General features: G+C 44.3%; 1 protein-coding gene across 6 annotated transcripts in view; it reads left to right on the top strand.

Annotated features, from left to right (window-relative positions):
• Nucleotides 1–26,278, top strand: part of TRIO (trio Rho guanine nucleotide exchange factor) — a 402,095-nt gene that overhangs the window by 269,280 nt on the left and 106,537 nt on the right. For all 6 annotated transcript variants that reach the window (XM_073332315.1, XM_073332317.1, XM_073332318.1 and 3 more), the window contains 4 exons: nt 1,370–1,481; nt 3,787–3,977; nt 13,039–13,140; nt 26,044–26,186. In XM_073332315.1, the coding sequence (XP_073188416.1) occupies nt 1,370–1,481; nt 3,787–3,977; nt 13,039–13,140; nt 26,044–26,186 (548 nt within the window). The remainder of the gene's footprint in view (nt 1–1,369; nt 1,482–3,786; nt 3,978–13,038; nt 13,141–26,043; nt 26,187–26,278) is intronic.

Below are 26,278 nucleotides of genomic sequence, written 5' to 3'. Positions count from 1 at the left end.
TTCATGATGTGGGATGATGTACTGAAGGAAGGCTGGAAAACATTAGGGCTGACAGTTTTAAGGAAAGTATCCAACTGAGAACATTAAGTTTATTTTGTGTTTCCGATTATTCATGCATCATCTGCTGTTAGTTTGTTTTACCTCTGCACCACTCTCTATACAGTTTATTTAAATTTTGCCTCTCCCCTGCCATTTCATTCTGTTCCACTGTGCAGACATCAGCAAAGTGAAGCATCCTGATTATATGCTTCAGAGAGCAGTCTTCTAACACACTGTTGTTTGCTGCCACCTGCACAGTGAAGTAAGGGATTAAAACAGCATTTTAAAGAGAAAAAAAGGCAAAGGAAGGAGACGTGGCAGATGTGAAAGAGCATAAATAAAAGCAACTAGGAAGAGTAGAGCGAGCCAACAGATTAGTGGCAGTTGAAATTTCAGAGGGCTCGGTCACTTCCCCAGATTCTGGCAGGTTGCTTTAATTTGTCTCTTTCAGAAGCTATGTCTGGAAAGTTCTTGAAGTATCTTCAGCTTTTAGTACTAACGCCACGTAACTCTGAAGTCTGTTTTTACTCTAGTTTCTTACATTTATTGTGTTGACCGTTCTTTAAAAAAAATGAAGTAGCAAAAATAGGCTAAGAATGAGCAATAAGACCGTTTTATTTTTTAAAGAGAAAAGAAGTTCTAGAAACATGCTGTAGTGAATGTGGAGCCCCGCTTGGATACCTGAGGGGGCATATATGCCTCTTTAGCTAAGGAAAGATGAGTCTTATACCTGTGTTGTTTAGATGCTGCAGCAGTGTGGCACAAGAATGTCTGACTCTAAGAAAGTCCTGCCTTAGAGTCAAGTAATGTGGAGCCATACAGTTTTATGCTAAAGTCAAGTGGGATTGCACATGGGCACAAGGATATATACTGTTAAATCGGAATGCAGGATTGTGGCATCCTACTAGTGCTTAAGGACATCTCTTTGACCAGTATGTCATGTATATATTCAAGCAAATCTATAACTTTTGGGAGATTTGCAAGTGTATACTAACATTTTATTGAACACTGGACATTTAAAAATTTAATCACTTTATCAAAAGCTTCTTTCTTTAACACTTTCAGTTTTAAAAACCGATTAATATTTGGATCAGCTTACTTTAAAACATATGGATGGTTAACAAATCAAATAGAATCTCTTGCTACCCCTTCAGGGTCTGATCTTGTGAAGTATAGAGTATGTGCTACACTGCCACTTGCAGTCTGAGAGGAGCTGAAGGGCAGCTGGCAGGACAGGGCCTTTGGTCACCAGAGCAAATGCCACTGTTTTCGTTTTGTTGTATTGTAGAAACAGATGGTGTTCTAATAATGACCCGTTGATCTTCTGCAGGAGCTGCTCACTTGCTGTGAAGAAGGTAAAGGCGAGATTAAAGATGGTCTGGAGGTGATGCTTAGTGTGCCAAAGCGAGCCAATGATGCCATGCACCTCAGCATGCTGGAAGGTAGAACTAAAACTTGCCAACGTACACTTGTGTAATAATTTCTGTAACTACATATTAAAATATTCGCTGAAGTCAGAGAGATCTGAGGGAAAAGTGGAAATTTTGTTTAGAGTTGCTCTCGCTTTCTAATGACATTGATATGCTTTCATCTTTTTGAAATGGAATTATTTGGATGATTTCTTTTTATAAAACTATGAGGTAGCAGATGACAAAAAACTATAGTAATATATCTGATTAAAAAAAGGATGTTCTTACATCTCGACATACAGCTGTTTACAGCTTACTTACAGTTGAAACATTTGATTCAGTTCTATTCTCAGGGAACGCACATAGAGCTAAATAATCTCAGCTGCATTTCTCATCCAGTATTATAACTTTTTTTGTCTGAAGAAATTTCAAAAAAGTATGTAAATCCACCAGAGGTGGTTCTGGTCTATGTATCAAGTAATAATCTCCAGGAAGGTCATTGCTTTCACATCTGTATGCTGTCTGTTCCATAACTGACTTTCGGTTCAAAAACAGTACGTCTTTTGGCAGTTTAAAAAAAAAAAAAAAAAGGCAACATAAACCAATTTAGTCTGAGACATAGCCAGAAAAGAACAATCATGTACATGCAGAATATAGCAGGCATTTAAGTTTGGATTCAAGTGCTTACATATGCTTATAATTGACATTTGACCCAAAACCATTTCATAGTCTGTACATGATCATGTATTGCATAAAAAGATCCCCCATATACTTGAGAACTTTGATGGAAGATCTGTTTTGCAAAGCAACCCATCACAAATAGAGATAAAAGCGTGACCACAGGAAATTTAAGTTGCATATAAAGGATTTATCACAGATGTGTTGGCTAATATTTACATTTTCTTTGAGACTATTGTGACTGCAGGGTTGGGCCCTGTGATAGGAAACTGAAAACACTTCAGATGGGATTTCCAAAATCTCCTGAATGACTTAGAGCATATCATGCATTGACTTTCAGTGGGACGTGCTCCTAAATGTCACTTTTGAAAATTTTCCCCACCCCTCCATATTCTTATGGAACTACTAAAGTGAATGAAAGTTTGCAGGATCAGTCCCAAAGTCCCATGCAATGTGAGCTTGAATGCTGAAAAGCATTAATGTTCATCCTTTACCACTAAATGCACATAGGCTGACTCTACAGAATATTCTAATATTTCTGTCACAAAGCATATGTGCATAGTTATGAGTCATTCCATGGTAGATGAATCTCATGAGTGAACACATTTCCTTTTATGTCTCGAGACTCCTAAATGAACATCCTAATCCAACTTCTCTAAGATACTCTCTACGTATTTCTCTACGTAAATTGTTTTATATTGTCATGGTAGTCAGGCCCCATTTATGTGCCGCTTTGTTACATAATGTTTTACACTTAAATATAGAGTAAATGTAAATTCACCTTTAAATGATGGCGAGGGGACTTTACTACAACTTCTGCTGCGACCTGTGAGAGATTTCGGAGGTCTGTATTCTTTCTATAGCAGTTACTGAACTTCTTTTATTAAGAAAATAAAAGATGCCATTTGTCTAGACTGAGAAATGCACTGGTTAAATTGTGCTTGCCAATTTATAGTGAGTAAAAGTAAATTAGTTTAGAAGGAAACTGGTGTTTGAAGGCCAGAAGTCTTTCTTCAAATTACATTCCTCTCTTTTGAAAGAGAGATGAGTCTGATGGTGCTCATAGTAAGTACCCTAAAATCTGAGGAGGTGTGGATCCCAACTAGAATATGCGGCTCAGGTCCATCTGTTCCCTAGAATTATAGTTCAAATAAATCTAGTTGGGCTTTTTGGGGAAAGAATATGCAAATTTGTATTTGCTAATTTAAAATCGACACCTGTTGTCCTGTCGCATGAGGTTAAAATCTCATTTGGCTTTAGATGAGTCCAAACCCTCACAAGACAAAATAGTTTTGTAAGACTTCAGCCTAAGGTGGCAGAAACCTTGTAAGAAAAGTTTAATTTCATGATGGGGGATGTACATGAGAAGCTGATTTTGGAGACATGTCATTTGGAGCCAGAATCTTACCAGAGTAGTTCACAAGACTTTTCAGCTGTTGAATCGAAACATAAACTTGAGTAATGATTTGGTTTTGAACTGTAAAGCATACCCTAAACCAACTGGGATTGGAATACCACCTCCCGGAACCCTCTTTATTAAAAGTACTAAATGTATTTGAAAACAGAGCAGTGAAGGAATGATTTGATAAAGCATGCTATGTTTTTAGTGTTCTCACTGCTACTTTTCAGCTTGACCTTGTCTATCTTTGCCTGTTTGCAGGATTTGATGAGAATATTGAATCTCAGGGAGAGCTCATCCTTCAGGAATCCTTCCAAGTTTGGGACCCCAAAACTTTAATCCGAAAGGGTCGTGAGAGGCATCTCTTCCTTTTTGAGATGTCCTTGGTCTTCAGTAAAGAGGTGAAGGACTCAAGTGGGAGGAGCAAGTACATATACAAGAGCAAACTGTTTGTAAGTATGCGAAAACAGCAGAAGATCGACAAGATCGTGTCCAGAAAAATTAAAGAATTCTTATCCAAATGTAACCAAAAGTTTTAAGCAGGTGTATTCAAATGACTTAAACATGACTTTGGAACATATATGAAACTTTAGCTTTCAGCAAGCGTCCCCCCGCTCCAAAAGAAAAATGCTTGATAGTGTTGGATCATTGGCCTTTTAAGGTAAGCAGTTAGGCTTACTCTCTTGCCGTGCTTCTGCGAAGAAGGGTGTGTTGAAATGGAGAAGTTATTAGTCCTCATGGAACCTGTGGAGGTGAAAGTGAATTTTAGGTTAGTTCAGTCTATAACAGTTTTGTATGTATCCATTGTACAGATGGTTGTTATGTAGGATGCATTTTTATAAGACTAAATGAGTTCTTTTTTTAAAGGATTTTGCTGACACAGAATTATTAGAAGTAGTATTTATAACTGTTAACCATTGCAGTTACAATAGCACCCAGATCTCCTGGTAAGCTCTACAAAGATAAAAGAAGAGTCTACCTGTCCTGAAAAGCTTGCAGTGGTTTTTGTAGAACACACAACTCTGCAGTACACCGGACCCTTGCGATAGCCCAGGGTTCAGGATCCATGCACGGTCCCACGTTAACGCGGGGAACGCGTTGCCCTGGATCCCAATTTAAATATTTAAATTTGGGATCCATCACCACGACCGCGCTATAGCAATGCGGGCTATAGCGAGGGTTCAGTGTAATAGCTTCAGTGTATGTTCTGTTCTTACAGGGCCTTTTGAACCCTGCCTGCAAACAAATATTTTATTGGCTCCAGATAGTTCTGTTTATGGTCTGTTGGAAGGATGGAAACATAAATCACTGTTTTAATTTCTAAAAATGCTTTGGCCAGATTTATAAAGCTTACAAAACTGAGACTGGGATTTTTAAACGGAGCATAAGGTAGATAAGTAACTCACTTTCTTTGGCAACCCTAGTCTAAACCAATAATGCAGACCATGGTTCAAAAAGTAAGAAGTATTCTATCAGTTCCTACCCTATCTATGCCACACTCCGATCAGCCCCACTCACCTGCTAATCCTTCCCTCTGGAAGAGATTGGGAGAATAACTACAACATGACCTAAACATCAGCGTTGAAGTCAGGGTGGTAACAAATTCCCTCACTGAGCACAGCCTACTTTGTTGCCCACATGAAGCTGACCCCGGGAAGTCATTAGTTTGAGCACCTCAGGAGATCTCAGCTGCTAAGACTTTACCTGGGAGGAAGAGCCACGTGTAGGACAAGTACTAAAAAATAAACTCTGTCCCTTGCAAGCTTGTCATTTCAGTTCCCAGCTTCTGCTGGTAGCTCTTAGAGCCACAGTGGTTGCTGGGAAAACACTGTGAAAGCTGCTTCCTTACATGTACCAAAAACTGGCATTGTGCCTCACTTGTGACCCACCAAAAACAAAAAAAGGTCACCCCGGGCTTCAGAATATCCTGAGGACTCAGACTGCCAGTCATCGCAATCTGTAGGACCTCCTACTGAGACAACCAAACTCTTTCTTTTGTGATCTGAACCGTGGTTTGATTTGAAGTTTCTAGGGATGAGAAGCTGGTGTATTAACCCATTGAACTGCATGAAGTCAACTTCTGACCCAGCTAAATGTCAGTAATGAAAGTTAGGAAACAAAATGGCATTCGTCATTAATACTAACGTCTAAAACAATCCCAGAGCTCTGCTTCCAGTCCAGTGTTGATGTTCTCATGTTGCACTGTGCCGAGGAAAGATCGTAAGCTGGAGTTCGTGTTGCTCTGCCGCAGTCCTGCCTGATATCAGAAATAGAATGCATCGAGTAAATTTAAAAAAAAAAAACTTCAAGATATCACGGGAGGAACAGTTTGAAAATGTAAATGTAATAAGAGTTTGGAGTCAGAGAACAGGGTTGTATGATAGAGCTCCGAGTTCTCCAACAACTTCTGCTTGTTTCAATCTTAAAAGCTATGCATATAAATACTGTTCTGTCAGCTTCCCTGTGAAATGGCAGCACTTTCTATGTGAAATTAACTGTCTTGTACAGATGTGTTAAGAGTTTATACCTGGGTGCATCGGTGCTGCTGCCAGATTTTTCATACTTGCTAGGAGTAGACAGCGTATCGTCTTCCTGCTGCGCAATCCCACATCATAGCCCATCTGGTCTTTGCCATTATTAACCTATGAGAGGGAAACATTTCTGTGTGCTTGTGGAAATGGTAATCTTCAAGGCAGAGCTAGGATTAGGGTTTGTGGAAAATTTTCTGTTTATATTGGTTTTGTCAAAAATCCCAGCGTTCTGTGGAAAACTTTTTACATCGTGTTTCCTTTCCATGGAAAATGTTGAATTTTCATAGAAAAATCAAAAAATTTTCTGCTGAAAGCTGATTATTTTGTATTTCAGGTATTTAGACAGAGATGATATTTTCCCTGGAAATTTTTGACAAAAATCTTTTACTGTTGTAATTTTCCATGGTGGCATTTTCTAACCAGATCTAATGAGGATATTGTCAAGATAATACTCTGGGGATTAAGTTGAAGAAAGAGAGCAAACCCACCACCCTCACCCCCCAGTAATACAAAAGTACATTGTCTCAAAATCAGAGATTGTTGACTTAATTACTACATGTAACTCGACTAAAAGTGAAATTAAAGGAATGCCACCACCTGAAAAACATGCAACTGTTTTTTATCCAGTATTGTGACAAGTAACAGCTGAATTACTGTCAAACAACTGAAAGGGGTTGGAGGAAGAAAATATATTTTCCTTTTGTTTCAGTTTCACGGGGTACACCTTACAGCACTTATGAATAAGCAGTTTCTTGGAGTAGATGGAGGAGAGATATTAATTTAAAAAGATGTGATTTGTAAATTTATAAAAATTGGCAGGACTTGGGAGCAAGTGCAGTACCTGACACTACAGTACTTCAAAATTATCTTTAAAATTTTTCTAGAATTCAAGTTGTTGTCTTAATAACTAAAATTTATATTTAGAACTTGCTGCTGAATATAAATTATTCTATTTCTTGACTTAGTTTGAGACAAGCAGTGGAATTCTGTATTACTAGGGTTTTTTGTTCTCCAAATAGTCTATTTCATATTAATTTATATAAGGTACAGGCAGAAATATAATCTGATTTCTTTCTAATATTTCTATCCTCTGACTAAGCAGTATCTGAGGATGGGGCTTTTCAACACCAACGTCCCTGTAGCACCCAGAGGATTGCTTTTCCAAGTATCACTTACATTAATAACTTTTTAAAGTTCACTTAAAAATACTTTTCTGATATTTTTTTAATTGTGATGTTACATGTTAAGATACCCTTCAGTATTTGCATTGTACAGCTTGTTGGCATATGCAAAGATTGTTCATAGATCAATTAAATATATTTTACACTTTGAAATAAAAGTGCTTTACAAACACGCTTATGAGGTAAAGTTTTACAGATGTGGATGACAAAGCAGTGAGTCTGATTTGACCAAGACCACAAAAGCAAGTAGTGTCGAAATGCTATTAGAAAAAAAAATTAGTGCCTCCCATGCTGTGGCTATCCAGTGCACGTTACAGTCAGTGTGTAGATGCTATTAGTGCTGTGTGTGTGTGTGTGGGAAGATAGTTTCCATTATGTATGTAACAATTGACTTTGTTACTTACACTTAAGCCATAATCCCACATAACAATTCTGAATGTTCACCTTTTTACATTTAAAGAGTCAGGCATCTTGCAGTTTGATTTGTTTCCTAATTTATTTGCTAGTTCTCTTGGACTAAATTCTTTTTGTATTGCTAAAGGAGAAACTAAGTGACGTTTTATACTCCAATTGGAAAGAAAAAACAAGTTATTGGACAGCAATTCTCTACAAGGTTCTGGTATTAAAACATCTGCCTGTACCCACATGATCTGAGAAGCCAATACTTCGTCCTTTAATTTACCCTTTTATGTTTTGGGTTCTTCAAGTAGATGCAGATGTGTATTCCAAGTAAGTGTGTGCGTGCGTTGGAGCCTTTTGCCTACTAGTACCCCTAGAGGGGAGGTGCTCATGTCTTGTGCGTGTAGCCCCTCCTCTGGCGATATGAGGTAGCATCGCCCCAACCCCCCTCAGTTCCTTTTCACTGTCCATCAGCTGGAGTCAGAGCTCTGTGCAGTTGTTGCTTCACAACCTGGCATTTTATCTCTTCATCTAGTTTGATTGTACGTTGTAAATGGCTAGTTAGTTTAGTGGTAGTGCTCCCCGGTGATGCCCTCACTGGGGTTCAAGCATTGCCCTTCATGTGAAGTGGTGATTCCTAACAATGACCACCACACGTGGTGCTTGCTCTGCCTTGGCGAAGCCCCCCTTAAAGGAGCACTGTTCAATCTGCAGATGGTTCAAGGAGAGGACTGAGGTGGTGGACTTCGCCTTAAGCAACAGCTGCTTCAGCAGGCCACAAGGCCTGACCCAGTGCCGTGGCCTTCCTCAGGCTGCAGATCATCCTCTGGCTCGGGAAGCGCTGCCTCCTGTTTCAGGTCAGGGGCCTCTCTGAAGAGGCGTAGGAGTCGTTCTTAGTTGTCGGCACCAAAAGAGGATGTCGCATAAGACTGATCGGAAGTGCTCTAGGTGCCAGGATGAGTTCTCCCACTCTCCTGAGAAGAACGCGGACTGACACAGGTGACTTTGACTCTCCCTCAGTACAGAGTAGTGAGGGCAGACACCCCATGCCATCAACTCCAGTTCCAGGCTCTGGGCATCTGTTTAGTCCAGTACCGACAGTTTAAGTGACGTCAGCGTACCAGGTTGTGGCAGACCTACTCTGCCTTTCAGTCCCATCCTTGCCATTGGTCCAAGACTTTGTGGGCCTGGCACCTGTGATGACCCCTCAGTTGGAGCACGCCGCCAGATCAGCACCTCACCACAAAGTATGGACATGGTACCGGAGACAGTACAAAGTTCTTCAGTACCAGGCTGTGATGGGGTTTGGACTCATCACCGCAGCGACTCCTGCTGTTCACTCTGGGAATTAGCTCAGTTCATGCGGCGCTCCCTCTGCCAGTAATGATGTCCCATCCGTCTCTCGCCCTAGATTGGCATCTTGATCTGCGTTGCTCCCAGCTTGCAGCGTCCTCTTCAGGACACTGCCCTCCAGCAGTGCCCACTGCTCCGGTCTCACCCCCTTACAGGGGTTTGGTGTTATCAGCAGTCCTTCTCTTCACCCCAGCCACAGTAGCCAATCACACCCCAAAGTCTAACCCCTTTTGGCAGAGGTCTGGTACAGTCCGTGATGTCCACTTCTAATGGCCAGGTGGAAGTGGAAGGGGGGGACCCAGGCCCGCCCTCTACTCTGGGTCCCAACCCAGGGACCCTTTGGCGGCAGCCTTCCTGCCTGCCCTCCTTCTCTCTCTTTGTCCGTCTCTCTCCCTGGGCCGTTTCCCCTTCGGCCCCTTTGCACTGGCTCAGCCCTTTTTCTCAGGGCCCGCAGCCCAGCAGGTACTGGGCGGAAGTTCCCTTCTGCTCCCCCTGCCTGCCCAGCACTGCGCTGTCCCTGGTACTAGTCTCTTCATGCAGGAGACAGACCTTCACCCTCTGAAGGCCTGGGAGACGCTGCCCGCTCCCTTCCTGGGCAGCCTTTATATAGGGCCTAGCCTAGCCCTGATTGGCTGGCTGTAATACTGGCCCTGATTGGCTCTCTAACAGGCCCTCCCTGATTGGCTGCCACCTTGCGCAGCCAATCTGGCCTGTTGAAGACCAATCTGGCATGGGGGTGGGGCATCGCCCCACCACATGGGCTGTTCCTCTGCATCAGTGCTGCAGATGATTATGTGGATGTTGGCATGCCCCCTGCCCTCGCTACATCAAGACACGCAGGCACCCTAGTACTATTGTTTACACCAGAACCGACCTGGCCTACGGCACTGACCTTTTTGGCACGGTGGTACCAACTACATCAGCAGTGCTGATTGTGATGTCATTCTGGGCTATGGATGAGTCGAATCTCCTGCTGGCTCCCTCTAGAGTTGCTCCTCCCATGTCTCCGAGGTCCAGGACTCCTCTGTTTCAGAGTCAGGCTCCTCATTCTCCCATTCCACTTCACCTGAGGGGGTTCAGAGGCAACCGGTGGACCAGTACAGCTACCAAGGTTGGCATGTGCCCTGAGGCCAGGATGGAGGCCCTTGGCCCAGCGCCTGCTGGCCACCAATGCTTTACCCATATCAGTGGCTGCACCTTGGGCTCAGTGGGAAGCTCCTCACTTCCAGAGATCTTGCTCATTGTCTCAAGAGCGAGATTGCCTGCTCGTGCAGCATTCGTGGCTGCAGATCAGCTGCAAGTCCAGATGACCCAGGGTTCCCCTTCCTGTGGAGCCATCAGAGTTTCCCCTTCTGGAAACGCTGCCTCAGGAACAGGATCTGCCTCTGATCCAGCCAACAACCTCATCCTCCTTGGTGGGCAATAAGCTGTGGCCAGGTTCATCCTTCCCTTCCATCCCGGAGGACTTCAGGGCATACCAAGACTTTTTAAGTCAGGTGGCCTTGTCCCTGGGTATTCAGGTGGAATTTCTCCAGGAGAATACCCATAAACTCATGGACATTATCCAGTCCTCTGTCCCTGGGAGAGTGGCCCTCCCAATTAATGAGATGCTCATTGAGCCTGTGAAGTCTCTTTGGGGTACGCTGGCCTCTGTACCACCGGTGGCCAAGCATATTTTGTGCTGGTACGGGGATATAAGGGGTTTTATTCACACCTGTCCCAGAGCTCCCTGATGGTCACAGTATTGAACGACAGAGTTTGGAAGGGCAGGTTGAAGTTCTCCCCCTGGGACAGGCACTCAAAGTGCCTGGACCTTCTAGGCAGGAAGATATTCATCATCAGAATAGATGAGGATCATGAACCAGAAAGCCCTGCTGCCAAATATGACTTCAGTTGGTCGGCTGTGGACAAATTTGAAGAGCAGTTGCCGAGGCTTCCCAAGATGAATTTTGGGCATTTCTCACTGAGGGTTGCTTGGTGGCTGAAATGTCTTTACAATCAGCACTTGATGTGGCAAACACTTTGGCCAGGGCCAGGGCCTTGGCAATTACTATGTAGAGGGCTTCTTGGCTCCGGAACACGGGGATCACACTGGATGTCCAGCAAGCCATGGAGGACTTGCCATTTAATGGCTGAATCTTGTTTTTGGACACGACAGATGAAATCTTGCATTCTTTCAAGGACTACCTTAAGGTCTTTGGAAGTATATATGCCACCCATCCAGAGATGCCATTATGCGGCGCAGCAGCACCACTTTGTGCAGCCCTTCCCTCCCAACCCCGAGACGTGAAACTATCCTAGGAAGAGAGAGAGGTCTCATAAGAGGAAGCACTAGAGTTTGGGACCTGGCCGCTCTGCACACCAGCCTTCAGTGCCTGCTAAGCACCCATTTTCACTCGCTAGTTCTAGAGTACTCTTCCAGTTGTTTTTCTTCCTCCCTCATCATCCTCCCCCTTCTTTTTCAGGCAGGCTGGCCCACTTTTACAATGCCTGGGTCTTGATAACATTCAACAGTTGGGTCCTAGCCACTGTCAGATCAGGCTACAGAAAATTGCATTCTTGAAAGTCTTTAACTCAGCCAGGAGAGCATGAGAGTTGCAGGCCCTGATGACTTGGTCTCCTGACACGCAGTTCCCCAGGGACAAAGTTACACTCTGGCCACAACCAAACTTGGATTCAAAGTGATCTCTGAGTTTCATTTGAATCAGGTGGCGTATTTACCTGTATTTTTCCCTAAACCTCATTTCTCCCCAGAGAAATAATGCCTCCATGTGTTAGATGCTATCTAGCCTTTTATCTGAACAGGACTGAATAGTTTTGTGCTTCGTCTTGCCTGTTCATATCCTGTGCGGACCGCATGAAGGCACAAGCAATCTCTGTACAGACCATCTCTAGAAGGATAACATCTTGTATCAAGATCAAGAGAGAGCTTCTGCTACGTCCCTCCCCTCTCCCCCGCAGATACGGGCACATTCAACGACAGTGAAGGCAACATTGGTGGCATTCCTTAATGACATTTCCATATTGGACATTTGCAGGGTGGCCACATGGTCGTCCATGTATACATTTACAGACCATTACGCAATCATTGCATCTTCCAGAGCAGACACTAATGTTAGAAGTTCAGTCCTGCAGTCCTTATTCAAGGTAGACGCCAAGCCCTGCCTCCAGATGGGGGTACTGCTTGCTAGTCACCTACTTGGAATACACCTCTGCATCTACTCAAAGAAAAAGAAATGTTTACTTACTGTAACTGTGGTTCTTCAAGATGGAATGCAGACATATATTCCACGGCCCACGCTGAGTCCCCTCTGCATTGAAGTCTTCCCCTGGATGTTCAGTGCACAGGAACTGAGGGGTTGGGGCGGCATTACCTCATGTATCTGGGGAGGGGCCACAGCCATAAGGCATGAATGCCACCTCTCTACAGAAACTGCTAGGCAAAAGTCTCCACCTCCAGTGCGCGCACACACCTACTTGGAATACACATCTCGGAAAGTTCACCTCCAAGGCCATGCAATTTCTGAATCATTTCCATTATTGCAGAGGAAAGGAAACACATTAGAAGTGATTTCTTAGGTAGAAAGGAAATTAGAATTTTAAACATAAATAAAAATCTTCTTTTGTTAACCCATGATTTCCAGGCAAGAATACTGTCCCTTACTTGCTGTAATAATTGCCTTGATCTCTAACTGAAATAAGTGAGGACAGCAGCTGCTTGACTTCTAGCCTGAGAAACTGACACTTAGAATAGAGTAATGAGAATTTGGGTGAAAAATCAGAACATAGAATTTCTGACATGTTATTTGGTGGTGTAACCACATTTTTATTAATTTGTATACCAATGTTGGAAGTAGTTTGCTGAAAATTTTTATTTCTAAGCAAAAAAGCCAATAGATGGGGTTCTCAACAATGTCAATGTGAAGAGGAACTTTTGAATGCTCAGGAGTGACTTAGGAGTATATGTTCAGCTTAGTGGAATAGTTGTCTTTCTGTGGATACTGTGCAAAAATTATCATAAAGTCCTAACCAATTTTTCTCACTTCCAGACTTCAGAGTTGGGTGTCACGGAGCACGTAGAAGGAGATCCATGCAAATTTGCACTGTGGGTAGGAAGGACACCAACTTCTGACAACAAAATTGTGCTTAAGGTAATTTTTCAAGGAGGCATATTTATGCTTCCTATATCAATTGTTTGACTGCAGATCTTTATACATTACTGTTTAAAATAAACAAAAAAATAACGTCTGTGAATTTGATTGCCTATGGATGGACACCCCCTTGAGCCAGGTAAACTTACCTTAACCTTAATTAGGGGTGGTGTATATTAAATCTTAGTGGTCCTTTAGATACTGGGAGAGTCTGTGCAGCCCACCTAGGAATAAGCAATCTTGTTCTCTCCTGTAAATTTGAGAGGAGTGTAAAGCTGTTTAATTTGTTTACTTTGCTTTTCTGTTGGGATTTAAATCCTCTTGCTTGAGAATTTAAGCCAGCCGCTAACTGATGGAGTCAGGAAGAAATAAACCCATGGACAGGCTATTCCATAACTGTCAGTTACAGGGTTTATTGTGCTCTGTATCTGTTACGAATTGCTGATGAATGGTGTGCTCTACTAGATAGATAACTAATCAAATCTAATGTAGCAATTCCCAGGTTTGGATAATTTTATTCTAACAAGGCTAATCCTGTGCACAATGAGCAATGTGGAAGACATGACTCCTACTGTGGCTTACTAGTAAAGGATAGATGTGAAATGCCACAAAAGAAGTGTTAAACTATACTTGAGCCTGATCCGCCTAAAGCCTAGTAGAGTGTGGTGTGTGAATGGGTGAACACTGGGGAAAGCAGCCTCTGTTATTTATCCTGCATCTCTGAGAGGTGCCAGCACTACAAGAGAACTGAGCAGCATTTCAGAGGGGGGACAGCGAAGAGGACTGCAGCAGCTATAATGCCCAGGTTCCATGAGACGTGTATTCCCACAGGGCAGAAGTCTTATAAACATGACCAGGGGGCATTGTGATAGTGCTGAAGACTGTTCTTGGGTTAAACGAGAGACAGAGGTGCCGTGACAAGCCTTTTGAGAACCGGGCTGTGAGTTCTAAACTGAAAGAACAGCCTGTAAATTGTGAGTATAGGGAGCATCAGAAAGCAGGGCCTGCAGCAGGGCCGATCTCAAGGCAACCTAATGAACACAGCTGGCCTGTAGTAAGCTGCCTGATTGGCTACACAATCTGGTGGGAAAAATCAGCAGACCGGCTCTTAAGCCCAGCAGCAGCTGTTTAGCGGCTGCTCAAAGCATTTGTCCACAGCTGTGGTAGACTTTCCCTGTTTGTTCCCAGCCCTGCTCCTGCCTTGGCCCCAGCCTTGCCTTTGCCTTGCCTCACTCCAGGTGACCTGGTCTAACCCACAGCTCTGATTCCTCATTTTGGACTCCACATGCCAAAGCCAGGGGTCAGAGCTGGCCTTTGACTCTGGGCTCCAATTCCTGGCATCCATCTTCTGCTCTGACCACTGGGCGTGACTCCCACTGTCCCAGTCACGTGACGATTTGAGCATCCCCAACACCAACAATAAGAGAAGTAGAGCTGATACAGTGAACGTGGATTCTACAAAGGCCAGTATCTCGGACAGCGATACCGGGGAGCCCTGCAGACCTTGCAGGCCCAGATTGCCTCCCTGCAAGTGCAAAATGTGGTTCTGCAAACTCAAGCCATGCTGCCATGAGCAGTGATCCCTGCTCCCTGCAAGCCCAAGCTTCCCCTCACCTGACAAGTTCAAGGGTGATGGCAACACATTTCATGGCTCCAGTTTCTACTACATCCACAGTTGTACCCCACTGATCAAGCCCAAGTGGGACTGATATCAGCCTCCTTACTGGGGAGGCACTGGCTCGGGCATCTCCACTCCTGGAAGAATCAAGCGCATTTCTAGGACTGTTTGAAGACTTTGTTCGCGCTATGGCAGAGGTCTTTGATGATCCAAGTCACGAGTATGTGGCCGAAGCTGCACTTCAGGGGTTGTGGCAAGGATGCAACAGAGTTCCGGCGCTTGGTAGTAGACACCAAGTGGAACAAGGCACCACCACCAACTCTGGCCGAGCTGGGGCCTGAGATCAGACTACGTTGACTGGAGGGAAATTTTTCACATTACACAAAATAGAAATATTCACGTGGGTAGGAATAATACTCTTTTGGAGGGTGGGGGTGGGAATAGCTAAAGATCAGAATATTGGGTACTTTGGCCCTGAGAAATCTCAAATGTAGGAGTGGGACAAAGTAACAGAAAGCAGCACAGTAAAAAGTAATACAGTAACTCCTCACTTAACGTTGTCACGTCGCTGATCGATTAGAGAACATTCTCATTTAGAGTTGTGCAATGCTCCCTTATAATGTTTGGCAGCTGCCTGCTTTGTCCACTGCTTGCAGGAAGAGCAGCCCATTGAAGCCAGCTGGTGGGGGCTTGGAACCAGGGGGGACCAGCAGCCCCCCTATCAGCTTTCCCCAGCCCAGCAGGCTATCAATTGCCTGGCAGTTCAGCTGTCCCTCCCCCCACTGCCATGTGCTGCTCCTGTCCTCTGCCTTGGAGCTGCTCCACAAGCCTCCTGCTTGCTCTGCGGGGGGTGAGGGGGAAGAGGGGTGCTAATGTCAGGGTGTTTTCCTCCCCCTGCTCCTGTCTGTCCGCCCCCCCCCCCCACCCCCACATACGCCATCTTCACAGAGCGGGGGAGGGATACGACAGGGCTCAGGACACAGGGAGCTTGCTGCCAGCAGCTGCTGTCTCAGCTTGCTGATCTATGTAAAAAGGCAGTGTACTTAGAGTGGGGTCAGAGTACTTAAAGAGGCAATTCACATGTCTCTGTGTGTCGTCCCCCTCGTCCCCCCCATAGTGGTGCACTCCAGTCGGATAGCGTGGGTTCATCATCACATTCAGTTTCCACAGGGAATGTTTGCAGCCACTGCCATGCGTCTATTGTGTCCCCTCCCTCCATTCGTGCTGCCTTGTAGAGTGTGAGGCTACAGTAACAGCAATGTGTTAACCCTTGAGGGCTCAGCCAAGTGCTAGTTCATCATTTAGCAGCAAGGCATCCCCTGGAAAATATCATAGAATCATAGACTATTAGGATTGGAAGAGACCTCAGGAGGTCATCGAGTCCAACCCTCTGCTCAAAGCAGGACCAACCACAACTAAATCATCCCAGCCAGGACTTTGTCAAGCCGGGCCTTAAAAACCTCTAAGGATGGAGATTTCACCACCTCCCTTGGTAACATATTCCAGTGCTTCACCACCCTCCTACTGAAATAGTGTTTCCTAATATTCAAGGACCTCCCCCACTGCTCCTTGTTCTGTCATCTGCCACCATTGAGAACAGCCTAGCTCCATCCTCTTTGGAACCCCCCATTCAGGTAGTTTAAGGCTGCTGTCAAATCTCTCCTTATTCTTCTCTTCTGCAGACTAAATAACCCCAGTTCCCTCAGCCTCTCCTCATAAGTCGTGTGCCCCAACCCCCTTATCATTTTCGTTGCCCTCCACTGGTGTCAAGGTTCCTCCCTCACTCTGAACTCTAGGGTACAGATGTGGGGACCTGTATGAAAACCTCCTAAGCTTACTTTCACCAGCTTAGGTTAAAACTTCCCCAAGGTACAAATTAATTTTCTCCCTTGTCTCTGGATCTCCACTGCCACCACCAAACTTGAACTGGGTTTACTGGGAAATGTAGTTGGGACACGTCTTTCCCCACAGACCCACAGCTCTTTCCCCACAGACCACAGACCCAAACCCTTGGATCTGAGAACAATGAAAAAGCATTCAGTTTTCTTACAAGAAGACTTTTAATAGAAGTAAAGAAATCCCCTCTGTAAAATCAGGATGGAAGATACCTTAGAGGGTAATTAGATTCAAAACATAGAGAATCCCTCTAGGCAAAACCTTAAGTTACAAAAAAGACACACAGACAGGAATAGTCATTCTATTCAGCCCAGTTCTTTTCTCAGCCATTTAAAGAAATCATAATCTAACACATACCTAGCTAGATTACTTACTAAAGTTCTAAGACTCCATTCCTGGTCTATCCCCGGCAAAAGCAACATACAGACAGACCCAGACCCTTTGTTTCTCTCCCTCCTCCCAGCTTTTGAAAGTATCTTGTCTCCTCATTGGTCATTTTGGTCAGGTGCCAGCGAGGTTACCTTTAGCTTCTTAACCCTTTACAGGTGAGAGGATTTTTTCCTCTGGCCAGGAGGGATTTTAAAGGGGTTTACCCTTCCCTTTATATTTATGATACGCCCCCCAAATCTCAGCTAGGGTGAGGGTGAGCTGGCTGGGATTTCTTCCTAGAGCTCCAGGAAAAACAGAGTTAATAAGACACATGCACCTCTAAATATACTACCAAGAACATAAAGTCTAACAATATTTTCCACATCTCAAGGACAATTTTAACCAGTTGATTCTGGGAAGCTTTCACGGGAGAGTGCATCAGCCACTTTGTTAGAAGCTCCTGAGATGTGTTGGATGTCGAAATCAAAATCTTGGAGCTAAACTCCACCGAATAAGTTTTTTGTTATTTCCCATGGCGGTATGAAGCCACTGTAGCGTAGCATGGTCGGTTTGCAGGTGGAAACGCCGTCCCCAAACATATGGGCGTAGCTTTTCCAGAGCGTAGACAATGGCGTAACATTCTTTTTCACTGACTGACCAGTTGCTTTCCCTCTCAGACAGTTTTTTGCTGAGAAACACTACAGGGTGGAATTCTTGATCCGGTCCTTTCTGCATTAAAACTCCTCCCACACCACGCACGGACGCCTCTGTGGTTACTAGGAACGGTTTGTCAAAGTCTGGGGCCCTTAGTACAGGGTCAGACATGAGTGTCGCTTTAAGCTTGTTAAAGGCCTTCTGACACTTTTCGGTCCACTGAACGGCATTTGGCTGTTTCTTTTTGGTTAGGTCTGTCAGTGGGGCGGCGATTTGGCTGTATTGCGGTACAAATCGTCTGTAATAACCGGCCAAGCCTAAGAAGGATTGAACCTGTTTCTTTGACTTTGGGACAGGCCACTTTTGGATAGCAGCCACTTTGGCCTGTAGAGGGCTGATAGTTCCTTGACCCACCTGGTGTCCAAGGTAAGTCACTCTGGTTAGGCCTATTTGACACTTCTTAGCCTTAACAGTTTGTCCTGCCTCCCTTATGCGCTCAAAGACTTTTTGTAGATGTTCCAGGTGTTCTGCCCAGGAATCCGAAAATATGGCCATGTCGTCAAGGTAGGCGACTGCATATTCTCCTAATCCCTCTAGGAGACCATCTACAAGTCTTTGGAAGGTGGCGGGTGCATTTCGCAGCCCAAAAGGGAGTACATTAAATTCATACAGCCCAAGATGTGTGGTGAAGGCTGACCTTTCCTTGGCAGATTCATCTAGCGGTACCTGCCAGTACCCCTTGGTTAAGTCCAAGGTAGAGATGAAACTGGGCCCGTCCCAGTTTCTCTAATAGTTCATCTGTGCGTGGCATTGGATAGTTGTCTGGGCGAGTTACAGCATTTAGTTTACGGTAGTCCACGCAAAAACGTATTTCCCCATCTGGTTTGGGAACTAGAACCACTGGAGATGCCCATGCACTTCCAGAGGGGCGGATTACACTCATCTGTAACATATCCTGGATCTCCCGTTCTATAGCAGTTTTAGCTTGAGGAGACACCCTGTAAGGTTGGACTTTAATTGGGTGAGCATTACCTGTGTCAATGGAGTGGTATGCCTGTTCAGTCAGTCCTGGGGTGGCTGAGAACGTCGGCGCGTAGCTAGTGCACAGCTCTTTGATCTGCTGTCGCTGCATACGCCCAAGGGTCATGGAGAGGTTCACCTCTTCCACACCACCAGCACTTTTCCCTTCGTAGGAGACACCTTCAGGCCACTCAGCATTGTCTCCTCCCTGGGCTGTAAACTGAGAAACCTTTAATTCTCTGGAATAAAAGGGCTTTAGAGAATTAATATGGTACACCTTAGGCTTTCGGTTGGAGGTGGGGAATGCTATGAGATAATTAACAGCTCCCAGGCGCTCCTGGACCGTGAATGGCCCTCCCCACAATGCTTCCATTTTATGGGCCTGGAGCGCCTTTAAGACCATGACCTGGTCCCCTACTTTGAAGGAACACTCTCTGGCATGTTTATCATACCAGGCTTTTTGCTCTTTTTGAGCATCCTGTAAGTTTTCTTTAGCAAGGGCTAAAGAGGTTCGGAGGGTGTTTTGTGGGTTGGTTACAAAGTCCAGAATGTTAGTTCCTGGAGAAAGTGTAAATCCCTCCCATTGCTGCTTCACCAACCATAATGGCCCCTTAACCTCACGGCGATATATAAGTTCAAATGGTGAAAACCCTAAACTGGGGTGTGTTACAGCTCTGTAGGCAAAAAGCAACTGCTGCAACACTAGGCCCCAATCATTGGAGTGCTCATTTACGAATTTACGTATCATGGCCCCCAAAGTTCCATTAAACTTCTCCATCATGCCATTTGTTTGATGGTGGTAAGGAGTGGCAACCAAGTGATTTACCCCATGAGCTTCCCAAAGGTTTTCCATAGTTCCTGCCAGGAAATTAGTCCCTGCATCTGTGAGGATGTCGGAGGGCCAACCTACCCTGGCAAAAGTGTCTGCTAGTGCTTGGCACACACTTTTAGCCCTAATGTTGCTTAGAGCTACTGCTTCCGGCCATCGGGTGGCAAAATCCATGAAAGTCAGTATGTACTGCTTTCCTCTGGGTGTCTTTTTTGGAAAAGGACCCAGAATATCCACAGCTACTTGTTGAAATGGAACTTCAATGATGGGGAGTGGCTGGAGAGGGGCTTTGACCTGATCTTGGGGTTTTCCCACTCTTTGGCATACTTCACAAGACCGGACATAGGTAGAAACATCCTTGCCCATTCCCTCCCAGTGGAATGACCCCCCCCAAACAGTCTTTGGTCCTGTTCACCCCAGCATGGCCACTAGGGTGATCGTGGGCTAAGCTCAAGAGCTTGGCCAGGTATTTAGTTGGAACTACTAACTGTCTCTGAGGATGCCAGTCTTCCTGGTGTCCACCAGAAAGAGTTTCCTTGTATAAAAGTCCTCTTTCTACAACAAACCTGGATCAATTAGAAGAGCTGAGAGGTGGTGGGTTGCTCCGTGCCGCAGTCCAAGCTCTCTGGAGGCTTTCGTCTGCTTCCTGTTCGGTCTGGAACTGTTTCCTTGATGCTGGAGACATCAGTTTCTCATTGGATTGTGGACCTATGCTTGGTCCCTCTGGAAGCGATGTAGGGGATGGGGCTGTTTCCGTTGACTGTGAACCGCTCTCCGCTGGGACACTATGTTGGGGTTCATGCTCTGGCTGAGCCTCTTGTGTAGGGTTATGGGCTGCTGCCGGTTCAGGTTTGGTGGGGCCCTCTGGTGTTGAGGTTGCAAGTACTGGATTCATTGCTGGCAATGGGTCTGGTGTTGGTTGTTCTGCTGGTTCCGGTTCTGGGACTGGTTCCATCTGGTTCTCTGGGATTGGATCCACTACTGCGGTTGCAGACATTGGCCTGGGGTCCGGGTCCATCACCTCTGACCGGGTCCTGATAAAAGTTTCCGGAACAGAGCTAGGCATCACGGCTTGTTTAGCCTGGCTGCGGGTGACCATTCCCACCCTCTTGGCCTGCTTCACATGATTGGCCAAGTCTTCCCCCAACAGCATGGGGATGGGATAATCATCATAGACTGCAAAAGTCCACGTTTCTGACTAGCCCTTGTAATGGACAGGTAACTTGGCTGTAGGCAAATCGAAAGAGTTGGACTTGAAGGGTTGAATCGTCACTGGGATCTCTGGGTTGATTAAATTGTGGTCCACTAAGGAAGCATGGATAGCTGACACTTGTGCTCCGGTGTCCCTCCACGCAGTGACCTTCTTCCCGCCCACACTCACAGTTTCCCTCCGCTCCAAGGGTATCTGGGAGGTATCTGGGCCTGCAGACCTCTGGTGTGATTCCGGTGCAATGAACTGTAATCTGTTGGGGTTCTTGGGGCAGTTGGCCTTTACATGCCCCAGCTCATTACATTTAAAACATCGTCCAGCTGACGGGTCACTGGGGCGAGATGGGTTGCTGGAGAACAGGGTGGTGGGACGATAAGGTGTCTGGAGGGTTCTTTGGGAGGTAGGTGGCCTTAGGCGGCTCCCGGTAATAGGGTGTGGTCTGGGGTTGTCCCTTCTGGTCTCCGCTGGAACTGCGACCAGTTTTCTTTTTCTCTGCCACCTCCACCCATCTGGCTCCAATCTCTCCTGCCTTGATTACAGTTTTGGGCTTCCCATCTAGGATGTATCTTTCTATTTCCTCAGGAACACCCTCTAAGAACTGCTCCATTTGCATTAGGAAGGGCAAATGTACTGGAGATTCAACACATGCTCCTGATATCCAGGCATCCCAATGTTTCACAATGTGGTAGGCATGTCGGGTAAATGACACGTCTGATTTCCACCTTAGGGCTCTGAACCTCCGACGAGAATGCTCGGGTGTTATCCCCATTCTGACTCTCGCCTTGGATTTAAACAGTTCATACTTGTTCATGTGTTCCTTAGGCATTTCAGCCGCCACCTCAGCTAAGGGTCCACTGAGCTGCGGCCTCAGCTCTACCATGTATTGATCGGTAGAGATGCTGTACCCAAGGCAGGCCCTTTCAAAGTTTTCTAAGAAGGCCTCAGTATCATCACCTGCCTTGTAGGTGGGGAACTTTCTGGGATGGGAAGTGGTACCTGGAGGAGGATTGCTAGGGTTTGTTGGTATATTCTGCTGAGCCTTTATCTTCTCCATCTCCTCCACATGCTTCCTCTCTTTTTCCTTTTGCTCCAGTTCTTTGGCCCTTGCTTCCATAGCTCTCCTGTGAGCAGCTGCTTGGTGTTGTTCTGCCTCTTTCGCTGCCTCCCTTTCTTTCTCCTTTGCCTCCATTGCTCTCCTGTGAGCAGCTTCTAGAGCTTTTTCGGTTTCTTTCATTGTCTCCAGTTTGGCTAACTCCAATTTGTATAGTGCCTTGGTGTCTGTCATCTTTACCTCTCTGTTTTTAACTAACTTTACACCCAAGGTTTAGAAATAAACAAACAAAACTTGGCTCTAAAATTTTGCTGTGCTGGAATAGGATACCTATTCGCTGATAGAGATTGTCAGCCTACAGAAAAAGACAATTCCCTTTGTCTCTGCTCTGGCCCCAAATCAAAGCAAAAAACCACCAACTACTTGGAAACCTGCTTACCAGCAGCCCAAAGGAAAAAAAAATTCCTTTTCAAACTTGTGCTCCTTGTAAAAAAATCAAAATCCTAAAAAAAAAACCTCTGCCACTTTTGTCTCCAGGCAAATGGATAGAACACCCCCCCCCCCTTTACTTTTAGGGGAAAAAAAACCTCTGGGTTGGAAGACTCTGAATTTCCCTGCAGGAGTTAAGTACCCTGCCTCCAGGCAAAGAAAACCTGCAATTCACAAAGATAATCCACTTTTGTCTCTGCTCTGGCCCTAAAGCAGTGAAAAAACTAGCTGCTTTCAGTTGGACCTCCTTTCCAGCAGCCCCAAAGGAAAAAAAAAATCTCCTTTTTAAAATCTGTATTTCTAGTTCAAAAAATCTCAAATTGATCTCAAAATGATTTCAGGTTAATCCCACCACTCTGCCACCATGTCAAGGTTCCTCCCCCACCCTGAACTCTAGGGTACAGATGTGGGGACCTGCATGAAAACCTCCTAAGCTTACTTTCACCAGCTTAGGTTAAAACTTCCCCAAGGTACAAATTAATTTTCTCCCTTGTCTCTGGATCTCCACTGCCACCACCAAACTCGAACTGGGTTTACTGGGAAACGTAGTTGGGACACGTCTTTCCCCCCAAAATCCTCCCAACCCTTACACCCCACTTCCTGGGAAAGGTTTGGTAAAAATCCTCACCAATTTGCATAGGTGACCACAGACCCAAACCCTTGGATCTGAGAACAATGAAAAAGCATTCAGTTTTCTTACAAGAAGACTTTTAATAGAAGTAAAGAAATCCCCTCTGTAAAATCAGGATGGAAGATACCTTAGAGGGTAATTAGATTCAAAACATAGAGAATCCCTCTAGGCAAAACCTTAAGTTACAAAAAAGACACACAGACAGGAATAGTCATTCTATTCAGCCCAGTTCTTTTCTCAGCCATTTAAAGAAATCATAATCTAACACATACCTAGCTAGATTACTTACTAAAGTTCTAAGACTCCATTCCTGGTCTATCCCCAGCAAAAGCAGCATACAGACAGACCCAGACCCTTTGTTTCTCTCCCTCCTCCCAGCTTGTGAAAGTATCTTGTCTCCTCATTGGTCATTTTGGTCAGGTGCCAGCGAGGTTACCTTTAGCTTCTTAACCCTTTACAGGTGAGAGGATTTTTTCCTCTGGCCAGGAGGGATTTTAAAGGGGTTTACCCTTCCCTTTATATTTATGACAGCTGGACTGTCTCAAATTTGTCCACATCTCTGCTGTAGTGGGGGTACCAAAACTGAACGCAGTATTCCAGGTGTGGTCTCACCAGTGCCGAATAGAGGGGAATAATCACTTCCCTCGATCTTTTGGCAATGCTCCTACTAATACATATCCCTCCCTCTGACTCCACCACCTCAACCACGCTTCACAATTATCATTGCTGTGTATGGTATTAAACTGTTTGTTTAAAACTTATACTGTGTATGTGTATATAACGTCTTTTGTCTGGCAAAAAAAATTTCTCTCTCTCTCTCTCTCTCTCTCTCTCTCTCTTCACTTAACATTGTTTCACTTAAAGTAGCATTTTTCAGGAACATAACTACAACGTTAAGCGAGGAGTTACTGTAACCAGTTAAGGATTGCCATGAGCTGCCTTACTAAGGAGGAAGGCAAGAGTGCCTCAGAGTAAGGGGAGTCTGCCCCAGGCAGAGCAGGCTGGATGGGAAGAGAGTGACTGGTAGGAGCTCTCATGTCTTCTGATTGAGATAAAATGTTGGTGGATCCAGCGGTTGCCAATTAAAAAGAAAAAAATTACCACATTTGCTGCTTACATTTATTTTAAGACAACAGGACAGTTACCCTATAGTGGAATATCTGAGGGATTATTTGTATGGTAACAGCATATGGTGGCTATCACAGGAACTGCTGTGTTCTTAATCTATCCCTTTACTGGGTGAAGAGGATTAAAACCCTTGATTATTAAATCCAAGTATGAAATGTTCTATACCAGGCACTTAATTTTAGTCATAAGGCATTGGCCTGGAAACCACACAAAAAATCTCACTCGTACTGTGTTTGGAGGGTGAGAAATCAGACTGGTCCAGAATGACAGCAAAAAGGGTTTGCATTTTTTTACAGCTGCCATGTGGAAATTAATTATTAAATGTATGTGAAAGTCTAGCACCATAAAAGTCCTTGACACTAAATTGATATTACAGCAGACAACTCAACACTTCAGTCCACCACCTCTCTTCCGAACCTTTTTTGGCATAACTAGTAGCTACCCAGTCAGAGACTGGTCTCCTGCATTTATATTTCAAACACTTAAGTTATTTCCTGTTGCTTTTTTTTCCCCCTTTAGATAAAGATTTTAAAGGCTCAGCTACGTGCAACATCTTAAAAGGTTTTTTTTATGGTTTTCTTTGGAAAATATTTTTATAATCTGGTTGGACTGTGTCTGATACTTTAAGACATCCTTGCCATTTTATTTTTCAGACACATTTGTTACTAGCTCCTGCCAATTTTTTTCTTGTTCTGTACAAAGATGCCTCTGTCACTCTGAATTGTCGAAGCTGGAGCTTTGTAGCAATTCTGATATTGTAGCTGCAAAACGAGCTACACTTCATGGAAAACTGTAAGGAAACAAATCTCCCTATCTTCTATTTTTGAAGCGGGAGAGGTGTTTTGGGTTGCTGTTTTTTTGGGGTTTTTTTTTTAAAACAAAAAATTAAACATTTGTCCTTGCAATTTAGCTGTTCCTGCAGCTTTTTCCCCAATGAAGTCCCATTGTGAAACTTTACGTAATTTGTATAATTAAATAAACAATTATGATGTATTAGAAGTTTACGATTTTGATGGGAGAGGAAGCAGGAGCTGCAGGCTAATGCTTGAAACCAAATTTTAGTAAGATCTTGACCTTGTCTATAAGTTTGTGTCTGAAATTAATTGCACTTGCAAACAGCTCAATAGAGATGTTAAGTGACTTTCTTTCTGGCCATAAATAGCATTTGTACCCACAAATCAAGTGGCTGGATACCAAATACTATTTGTTGTACCACAAAAGTGCAGGTGCTCAATTAGAGGCAGTTCTTGAGAATCTGGCCCTTAAACCATGATCCTGTTTTCATGCAAATATCAAGAAATGGGAAAAGTAGTAGAGAAAACATAACACAGAAGCTTAAATACCTCAATAAAATAGTTGATTTTCTATGAAATGGCAGGTTTCAGAGTAGCAGCCGTGTTAGTCTGTATTCGCAAAAAGAAAAGGAGGACTTGTGGCACCTTAGAGACTAACCAATTTATTAGAGCATAAGCTTTCGTGAGCTACAGCTCACTTCCTCAGATGCATCTGAGGAAGTGAGCTGTAGCTCACGAAAGCTTATGCTCTAATAAATTGGTTAGTCTCTAAGGTGCCACAAGTCCTCCTTTTCTTTTTATGAAATGGCAGCATCTCTTTAAATGCAGTTAGACTTCACTTAGAATTTATTACTCTGTTACTAATTTGTAAGGTGCTATTACCGCACACGTCTTGCAATGTATTCATATAGCAGCTATAACACAAGAGGGCCATAACCTCGATGAGGGTTCCAGGGTGCTTTATTATGCAAACATATAGTATGCAAAGCTGAAATTATTTATATTTTGATAAAACAGTATTGGTAAAGTCAGGAACCGAAAATAGTGGAATTTGAAAATGGGAACAGCTAGCTGGAATTTTCTATTAAATACATTTTTGAAAATAAATATGTGGAACCATACTTATGCCTTTTCCCATGTGTATATGTGTGGTTTACTAGTGGACACAGGCCTTCTTAACCATAATGGTCCATTTGTTTGTTTGCATATTAAAGGCTTCCAGTATAGAGAACAAACAAGACTGGATCAAGCACATTCGGGAAGTGATACAAGAAAGAACCATTCATCTGAAAGGAGCATTGAAAGAGCCAATCCACATCCCCAAAACAGCTCCAACAACTAAGCAGAAAGGAAGGAGGTTAGAATTTGAATAACTTATTAAGAAGATGGGGATCATTTTTAAAGTGCCCCATCATGAAGGCCATATTTGAACTGCAATGATGGAATTTT

The sequence above is a fragment of the Lepidochelys kempii genome, chromosome 2 (assembly GCF_965140265.1).
Source record: "Lepidochelys kempii isolate rLepKem1 chromosome 2, rLepKem1.hap2, whole genome shotgun sequence".
NCBI lineage: Eukaryota > Metazoa > Chordata > Testudines > Cheloniidae > Lepidochelys > Lepidochelys kempii.
The sequence above is the reverse complement of the archived record's forward strand: the minus strand, read 5'-3'. Positions and strand labels throughout refer to the sequence as shown.